The sequence below is a fragment of the Lipotes vexillifer genome, unplaced genomic scaffold (genome assembly GCF_000442215.2).
Source record: "Lipotes vexillifer unplaced genomic scaffold, Lipotes_vexillifer_v1.1 scaffold625, whole genome shotgun sequence".
In the NCBI taxonomy this organism is placed as follows: domain Eukaryota; kingdom Metazoa; phylum Chordata; class Mammalia; order Artiodactyla; family Lipotidae; genus Lipotes; species Lipotes vexillifer.
This window is the reverse complement of record NW_006771655.1, coordinates 64571-74712: the sequence shown is the minus strand read 5'-3', so window position 1 is coordinate 74712 and position 10142 is coordinate 64571. Positions and strand designations below refer to the sequence as shown.

At 43.2% G+C, this 10142-nt stretch overlaps 1 protein-coding gene across 1 annotated transcript; it reads left to right on the top strand.

Annotated features, from left to right (window-relative positions):
- The first annotated feature begins 3056 nt into the window (after nucleotides 1-3056).
- Nucleotides 3057-7899, top strand: LOC103080173 (gastrula zinc finger protein XlCGF49.1-like). Its single transcript, XM_082931221.1, is given in 4 exon segments — nucleotides 3057-3336; nucleotides 3623-3718; nucleotides 6530-6671; nucleotides 7182-7899. Coding segments are annotated over 4 exon segments (1236 nt in total).
- The last annotated feature ends 2243 nt before the right edge of the window (nucleotides 7900-10142 follow it).

Here is a 10142-nt window from a genome sequence, read left to right as displayed (position 1 = left end):
AGTAGGTTGTATTGTTTTTAGAAATGTATCCATTTCTCCTAGGTTGTCCAATTTGTTGGTGTATAATTGCTCATCATAGTCCTTATGATCCTTTTTTGTTTTGTTTTGTTTTGTTTTTTGCGGTACGCGGGCCTCTCACTGTTGTGGCCTCTCCCGTCGCGGAGCACAGGCTCCGGACGCGCAGGCTCAGCGGCCATGGCTCACGGGCCCAGCCGCTCCGCGGCATGTGGGATCTTCCCGGACCGGGGCACGAACCCGTGTGCCCTGCATCGGCAGGCGGACTCTCAACCACTGCGCCGCCAGGGAAGCCCCTTATGATCCTTTTTATTTCTGTGGCATGAGTTGTAATGTCTCCTCTTTCATTTCTGATTTTATATATTCCAGTCTTCTCTTTTTTTCCCCTTAGTCTAGCTAAGGGTTTCTCAATTTTATCTTTTCAAAAAACCCTGCTAATTTGGGCTTAGTTTGTTCTTTTTCTAAAGGTGCAAAGTTAGGTTGTTTATTTGGTATCTTATTTTTAAAAGTAGGTGTTTATTGCTATAAACTTGCCTCTTAGTGCTGCTTTTGCTATGTCTCCTAAGTTTTGGTTTGTTATGTTTTCATTTTCATTTGTCTTGAGATATTTTCTAATTTCCTTTTTGATTTCTTCTTTGACCCAATGGTGTTTAAGAGTGTGGTTATTTAATTTCCATGTATTAATTTTTTTTCCCATTTTCATTACTATTATTGATTTCTAGCTTTGTGAATAATTTCAGTCTTCTTAAATTTGTTAAGATTTGTTTTCATGTCCTAACATATGATCCATCCTGGAGAACGTTCTGTGTGCTCTTGAGAAGAATGAGTATTATGCTGCTGTTGGGTAGAATGTTCTTTATATATCTTTTAGGGCTATTTGGTCTATAGTGTTGTTCAGTTCTGCTCTTTCCTTGTTGGTTTTCTGTCTGGATGAGAATGGAGTATTTAAGTCTGCTACTATTATTGTATTGCTGTCTATTTCTCTCTTCTTGTCCATGTTGCTTCACATATTTAGGTGCTTTGATGGTCTGTGCATACATAATTGTTACATCTTCCTGTTGAATGGACCCTTTTATAATTATGTGATTTTGTCTCTTGTGATAGGTTTTTTGACTTAAAGTCTATTTTGTCTGATATAAGTATAGCCAGACCTGCTCTCTTTTGATTACCATCTGCATGGAATATCTTTCTCCATCCCTTCACCCAATATGTGCCCTTATATCTAAAGTGAGTCTCCTGTGGACAGAAAATTGTTCGGTCTTGCTTTTTTATCCATTTGGCCACAGTATGTGGTTTTGTTTGTTTGTTTGTTTGTTTTTGTGTTATGCGGGCCTCTCACTGTTGTGGCCTCTCCCGTTGCGGAGCACAGGCTCCGGGCGTGCAGGCTCAGCGGCCATGGCTCACGGGCCCAGCCGCTCCGCGGCATGTGGGATCTTCCCGGACCAGGGCACGAACCCGTGTCTCCTGCATCGGCAGGCAGACTCTCAACCACTGCGCCACCAGGGAAGCCCCACAGTATGTGTTTTAATTTGAGGAGTTTAGTTCACTTATATTTAAAGTAATTATTGATAGGTAAGGACTTACTATTGCCATTTTGCTAATTGTTTTCTGTTTTGTAGTTCTCTTGTTCGTCTCTTCCTCTCTTTGTTGTGGTTTGAGGATAGTTTTCGTAGTGATATACTTTTGATTTTTTCTCTTTATTTTTGTGTACCTACTGTAGATTTTGTGGTTACCATGAGGCTTTCATTGAATATTTAATAGTGTTAACAGTCTATTTTAACCTGATAACAACTTAACTTCAATCACATACAGAAACTGTGCACTTTACTCCCCCCTCCACTTTGTTGACAGGTTTTACTTCCTTTTATATTGTGTCCATTAACAAATCTGAGATAATTATTCTTACACTTTAGCCTTTTAACTTCTAAACCAATATTTAAAATGATTTACACACTAACATTTTATATATATATATATATATATATATATATAAAATACTCAGTATAAATTAAAATTGTAATTTTGGTCCTTAATTCATTCAGAGAGGGAGAAGAGGAGGGTGAAAGGGAAGGGGAGCCAAGCCCTGTTCTGTGTATGTGGAATCCTCTCTGCTTTCCTCTTGTTGCCACCTTAATTTTGACCATATCACATGTTGATGATTATTAATTGTACCCGAACTTTATTTTTATTATTATTATTTTTTTGGCTGCGCCACGTGACTTGCAGGATCTTAGTTCCCCAACCCGTGCCCCCTGCAGTGGAAACACGGAGTCCTAGCCACTGGGCTGCCAGGGAATTCCCTATAATTGTACCTGAATTTTATTCATTCTCTCCCTCCCAGTGATTCCCACCTCAGTGATGCAGTGATCTTCCACATCAGTTTGTCTTTGGTAACTCCCCTTCTTAAGTACTGTGATGGAGTCCCCATTGCATGTATGAAAAACCCTTTGTTTGTCCTATGATCTGACCTCTCTCTCTCTCTCTCTCTCTCTCTCTCTCTCTCTCTCACACACACACACACACACACACACACACACACATATACACATTCCCCTTATACTCTATTATACTGTCATTCTTTACTGTCATATATTTGCAGTTCCTACCAGATTTTCCTTGCCTTTGCTCAGGCTGTGCCTCTTGATAGGAATATCCTTCAAACATCAGAACACAATTTATTTTTCATGATTCTGCTGACATGTGACCTCCAATGAGGCTTAACTTGACATCAGGATGTTGAATTTGACTGCTGTCTTCTTTTTGTCTCTGTTCTGTACTTAAATGTACTTCCATCATAGCCTTCAGTGTATTGTTACCACACAGCAGTCTCTTACATTCATCTCACTCCACCAGACTACAAATGCCCTAGAACAGAAGCAATGTGGCATTGAGCTTTCAACCCCAAGCACCATGCAGAACACCAGTGACATACCTGGTCTTCTGTAGATGCTTGCTCACTGAATGGATGGATGGATGAATGGATGAATAGAGATCCAGAAGTGAGATATTTTCTAACGATCTTTTTTCTTCTCTCCCACGAAATGTCGTACAAAGTCAGGGGCATGCTAAGCTTCCTATATAACTTAACATGGGGAAACCTGACCTCCGAAGGTGGTAAGATCCATCTCCTCTACACCTTTGCCATAATACTCTGTGCTGAGCGCTCCAGATTAATCAGGAGTGTGCTGTTCCAGGGGTCGTTATCATTCAGAGACGTGGCTGTGGGCTTCACCCGTAAGGAGTGGCAGCAGCTGGACCCTACGCAGAGGACCCTGTACCGGGATGTGATGCTGGAGAACTACAGCCACCTGGTCTCCGTGGGTGAGGAAGGCTTCCTGTGTCCCCCCTGCCCACCGCTTATGTCTGAGCTCCTTTCTTTTCTCTGTTACGTAAGACCCTGTTAAGTACTAAAAATGTTTGGCCTTGGGTTTCAACCATCAGTAAGTCTTGTTCTCATCTTACCTGGATTATCTGTGAATTTTCCTCCCAAGTGAGATAGCTATTCTTTGGCTGAGATGTAAATGTTCATTAGGCAGCCTGAGCCTTCTGCTTCCTTGGATGGCCCAGGTGGCTCAGCATAAATCTTGTAACTATTTCTTCTGAATAGGGTGTCAAGTCACCAAACCAGCTGTGATCTCCAGGTTGGAGCAGGGGCAAGAACCGTGGATGAAGGAGGAAGAGATCCTCAGATGGAGCTTTCCAGGTGAGAGAGAACCAGCCTGGAGGGGGACAATGGACATGAGATTCCAGGAGGTCACAAAGCAGAACCTCAGATTATTTTTGTTTCACACAACTGTGTTAAAAGCCTTGGATCTTTGCAAGCAGCTATGGACATCTTACTCAAGACCTTGAAATGCCCAAATGATTCCTGCTACCTGCATACATCACGCATCACTGCATGATTACTCTCCTTTCCCTGGATTTTAGAGAAAGACATATTCTTTTAAAGTTTATCCATTCATTCTATTCCGCTGCCCCCTTCTAAGACCTTGCTTTCTCAGTCTTTCTCTAGAATCTTCAGGCTTATGCTTGTCCCCATGGTTATAAAACAGGCTTTCTCATGCTTTCAGGGGTTCATAGATTTGTCCTATTTTAAAATAACTGTGTTATTTTGTGTCACTCATTTTTATTTTAGTTGTCTTTTCTTTCAATGCCTTAGTTATTTTCTACCTTTTATATGACTTTAAATTCATCTTCTTTCAAGAAGACCATGTAACATGTCCCCATTTTGTCTGATACGTTATAACTGAAGCTTTTCCCCCATCTCAGTGTGATCCCACGGGGAGCTGAGCCTTCGTTTTATTCATGTTTATTTCTGCAGGACACACATAGTATATATTGACTAACCCCCTCTACTGTCTAGGACAAGGATCCTTTATCAAGCATTTGTTCAGGGCAGTTGTTATTAATCAGGGGGGTACACGAGACTCACTGGGGGAGCTTTAAAAATGCCCCCTGGCTGGGTACCAACCCAGAAAATCCTGCTGGGGAAGATCACTAGGCATTGATTTTGTCTCTTAGGAATTCAGCAGTGGGGCTCAGGGAACATAAATATTTCTAAACACAGGAATTTTCATGGTTCCACTGGGTATTAGTGCCCAAGGTGAAATAGCGGGGTATTTGTGGTTTAAAATATAAGTAAAGGAAAAGCAAATAAAGATCTAAGCATAGGATGAAGAATCTGAGAGTTAAGATTCTCCAAGTAGATTCCACAGTGCTGTGGAAACCAACCTGCCCAAGGAATGTCAGTATGGGTTTAGTGGAGGGGCTGATCTGCAGGCATATGGGAAGGGGACACGTAGGGTAGCGTTGTCGGCCAGATTTGGTTTTAAAGGAACCAAATGAAGAAAACGGTCATCTGAGCAATGAGAACACAACAGGGAATCTTCCCAGGGCAAGGATGGCTTGCATTCGGTTCTACGGTACTTATCTTGTGTCGATATACTGGGCATTGTAAAGACCACGTAGATCCATATGAGAATAAATCACTGCAGAATGGACCTCTGACTCTAGGAGAATTCCTTTAACAGTTAAAGAACTTGATGCTTTGAGAAAATTAATTTGATATACAGAATGGAGGGGAAGTTAAGGTGGGAAGTGCAGGTGAGAGAAAAGCCTATTTGCAACCTAGGAATAAAGTGAGGGGAACTCACACTTCGTTCAGCCCGAGTCCTTTGCTCCTATTTCCTAAACACCCTTCTCCCTAGAGTCCCCTGAAATCTCTGGTCTGTCTTTAGTCTTCATTCATAATTCCTAAATCCCCTTATCTCCTGATGGGGCCTCCTTATTATGTCTTCCCCTTACCTAGGGATGCTAGAGCTAGTACCGGCCTGTGATGGCCAATGGTGGCAGAATCCTCTGGCTCTGCATTCTGTGATGTCATCCTCAAATTGGTCACATTGGGGAATGCTTTCACCATGGAGATTGGTAATTGACACACATTGGGGTTTCTTTTTCTCTTGGTGACCTGGTTCATCAGCAAGTCAATGCCTTGAGTCCACTATCCTCTAGTTTTTCTCTTGTGTGTGTTTTCACCTTCTTCCCAATTTAATGTGCGGACTTGATAATAGCAGAGCTTACATATATTCACCGTCAGGGTTTTATCTGTTATCAGTTCTCATTTTTTTTTTTTTATTTTCAGAAGCCAAGGGAGTAGGAAGTGTTTGTAGTAGGATTATGATTATGATTATTTAATCTGGGCAATCAGGTTTGAAACCACGAAGTTAATCCTCCTTCCAAACATTTCTGAAATAGTTTAGTTCTACGATGTGCTCCTGGAAAGATAACACGTTTGTGTCCTTATTTATTTTTTTCCCTAGAAGTTTTGCAAGTTGATACCCAAGTAGATAGACAACGGGAACACCAAGACAAACTTTTGAAGCAAGCTGCACTCCTAGACAAGAAAAAATTGACCACAGAAGGGCACAACGCATGTAACACAGTCGAAAAAAACACCTGTCTGAACACAAACGTCGTTTCTTCAGGACAACAGGTCCCTAAGTGCGAGTCGTGTGGAGCAGCCTTGCCGGGTAATGCAGGCGTTACTCCTAACGCGTACCTTGCAAGAAGGAGATTTGAATATGATGCACAGGGGAACTTATTTCTCTATTCTAAGCTGGAAACTCCATTCTGGGGCAAGTTGAGTATTTCCCTCCCTTGGGTCAGTTAGGTTCTGATAAGACCCAAGCAGCTTAGGCTGTGGTTAACTAGTTTCTCCTGAGGGCAGACCTTGTTAAGGAAACCAGAATGCTCTGGTGTACTTAAAAATGGTTACCTCTCCCCTTCCCCTGCAGGAAGTATGAGGCGATTTTTCTCCTGTATTCACTGTGAGAACCCGGTCAGGCTCCTGGAGGTAAACTCACAAAAGCGTGGGGACCCTCCCCCCCATGATGGGGTGTCCTTGGAGTTTTTGATTCTCAGACTCATCCACATGGAGCCTCCAGCAATTCATCAATTACAGTTCAGGTTTTCTTACCCTGGATTGGTCCTGCTTTGGGGTCGTTATCATTCAGAGACGTGGCTGTGGGCTTCACCCGTAAGGAGTGGCAGCAGCTGGACCCTACGCAGAGGACCCTGTACCGGGATGTGATGCTGGAGAACTACAGCCACCTGGTCTCCGTGGGGTGTCAAGTCACCAAACCAGCTGTGATCTCCAGGTTGGAGCAGGGGCAAGAACCGTGGATGAAGGAGGAAGAGATCCTCAGATGGAGCTTTCCAGAAGTTTTGCAAGTTGATACCCAAGTAGATAGACAACGGGAACACCAAGACAAACTTTTGAAGCAAGTTGCACTCCTAGACAAGAAAAAATTGACCACAGAAGGGCACAACGCATGTAACACAGTCGAAAAAAACACCTGTCTGAACACAAATGTCGTTTCTTCAGGACAACAGGTCCCTAAGTGCGAGTCGTGTGGAGCAGCCTTGCCAGGTAATGCAGGCGTTACTCCTAATGCGTACCTTGCAAGAAGGAGATTTGAATATGATGCACAGGGGAACTTATTTCTCTATTCTAAGCTGGAAACTCCACATTCTGGGGCACACCCACGTGAATGTAACCAATGTAGAAATGCTTTAAGCCGTGACCAAGCACTTAATGCTGATCAGAGAACTGACAGTAACGAGAAACCCCACAAATGTATCAAATGTGGGAAAGGCTTCTCCCATAGATCAGAACTCGTCACCCATCAGAGAGTCCACAGGGATGAGAAGTCCTCTGGATGCAATGACCAGGGGGATGGCCTGAGAGAGGAGAAGGTTTGCCTCAGCAAAAAACGTCCGGGAAACCACACAGACGAGAAACCCAGCGGAAACGGCAAATGCGGTAAAAAGCTCTCCCCAGAAACAAGCCTCTCCATACCCGAGGCCATTCTGGCTGGAGAGAAGCCTTATAAGTGTTCAGACTGTGAGAAAATCTTCTCCCACAAGTCACGTCTCATCGAACACCACAGATCCCACACGGGAGAGAAACCCTATGGCTGCGAAGAATGTGGGAAATCTTTCTCCCGGAAGTCATGCCTCATTATCCACTACAGAATCCACACAGGAGAGAAGCCCTATGGCTGCAGCCAGTGTGGGAAAGCCTTCTTCCAGAAGTCACACCTCATCCTTCACCAGAGGACTCACACCGGAGAGAAACCCTATGAGTGCAGCGAATGCGGGAAGGCTTTCTCCCAAAACTCCTGCCTCATCATACACAAGAGAACCCATATGGGCAAGAAGCCCTACGAATGCTCTGACTGTGGGAAAACGTTCTCCCAGAAGGCGAACCTCATCAGACACCACAGAATTCACACCAGGGAGAAACTGTATGGATAAAGTGAGAGAGAAGGTTTTCATCAGGAATTCCCAACACATCTAGGAATGAAAACCCTGTGGATTTGGTGAACGTGGAAAATCCTTCAGCAAGAAGTCCAATGCCACTGTGGGCAGACCTTCCTACCAATTTGGAGAACTAGGAAATGCTTATTCTCTTAAAACTAAGGATAGAAGGGTAATGATGCTCTAGAGGGATCTATTTTTATAGGATAAACTTAACTATGAAGTGTATCTGTGTCTACATTAACTGTGGCTATTGAGCTCTAAGTGAATAATTTAAACCATTAAGACAACAGACTGAATAAGCCACAGAACAATCCCAGGGGTATGTGGGGACTATGTTCCTGGAGATGCTACATAAACAGAATTTTATTTTACTTATTTTTGAACTGCATTTGTAGTTGAACATAATTGTGAACTTGTAGACACAGATACCATAATATATAGGATGACATCTGTCAAGAGTTTCCACACTAAATTACACCCTTTTGTCTTTAATATACGTTATAACTGGGATTACTACTCAACCGGAAGTCCATACACCGTACCACATACCATTTGGTTTTTTGTTTGCTGGCAAGTATTACAGAGCCCCCCCCCCCCGGATCTGGAAACCAGCAATTTCATTGTCTCCCCCTGGGCTCTGGGAGGGAAAGAATTTACCCGGATGATTCACAAGCCATGACCTGCACCTCTTATGAGTTAGAATTGTGAATTTGCTCTATTCATGCCCCGGTTGAAAAACTGAACAATTAACATAGAAATTTGTCCTGGTCTTTGAAGCAACTTTACAGAAGCAAACACAAACTATTCTTGGAGAAAGACACCCTCAACCTGTGTTTCCCAGGGTTCTGACATACAAACCCAAGATGAGTTCATAATCCAGAATAATAAAATGTGAAGAAAGTCAACAGACATTTTAAGAAAATAAAAACCTCAAGTCTTTTAAGGTGATAGAAAAATCTGAAATGCTATAAAAATGACTGTCTTGAAAAATGATGAAAAACAAAAAATCAAAACTGCATGAAAGCAAAGACACAAAGAAAGATAACTGGCTTATTTGGGAAAAGAACCACATAGGGTGTCTAGAAATGAAAAATATAGTCACTGAAATTTAAAACTCAGCATTAAAATATTCTACATGTCAAACAGATTATAGTCAGCTGAAGAAAATGGGAACAGGAAGGCAGAACCGTAAAAGCCAATTCACAGAATTCAGTATATAGAGAGGTGGAAAATGTGAAAGAATGGGGGAAGAGACATAAAAATGAGAAGAGCAGGGACTTCCCTGGCGTCCAGTGGTTAAGACTCCAAGCTTCCACTGCAGGGGGCACGGGTTCGATCCCTGGTCAGGGAACTAAGATCCTGCACGCTGCAAAGCACGGCCAAAAACACCAAAAACAAAACAAAAAAACAAAAAAAGAGAGAAGAGCAAACAGGAGCTCCTTAAAGACAAAATGAAAAAACGGAAGAAAAGTAAATATTCAAAGATGTATTGGCTCATATTTAACAAAAGATGTGCATTAACATGCATATGTGTGTGCAATATATATGTATATATGTATATGCATATATAGACATGCAATATATGCCTAGCTGAATAACTAAAAATAAGTTCACATCTAGATGTACTCGATGTATATCCATCCAGAGTTTAGCCCGTCCAGAGTTTAGGTAAGCTGCTCTCTAGTATTGCTGCCTCATCATCCATCGTGTTTGGTCAGATGGCTGCAGGGACCTTAAGCTGACACTAGCCCCTTGTGTAAGGACATGTCCTATAGCAGCCGCTCGGCCACAAGCAAATGTAAGTCCCTGGAGTGACTGCCCCGCAGCCCTTGTGATCAGTAGCTCACCTGCCTCCCAGTGCCTGTAAGCTTTACACGCCCCTTAGCCAGGACCCCCGTGAGCTTACCAAAACCCTGATCTTTGGGTTTGGATTGACCAATCTGGTCCTAACCTAGAAACCCCAGAGCACTCCCCCGTGGACCCTAATAAAGGGATGTGTGCCAAGTCCAGTCCCTGTCTGCACTCCGCCTTGACCTCCCCTGGGGCCCCTCCAGGTGTGCTATGAGCTTGGTCCAGGCCCCATGAGTAATAAACTTGCCTATTTCGATTTCTCCGTGGTCTGTTGCTGAACCCACTCATCGTCCTGCACCCCGTGCTCCACTTAACAAGTGTTAATTTCACGAAGTCTTCACAGTTGGGAACAGGATGGTAGAGTTTTGCAATCGGCTGGTGGAGAAATGCCCTTGGCTGGCAAACGGGCTGTGGCTGTGTCTTCCACCCGTTGTGCCCCGCGGAGGGTGAACTCC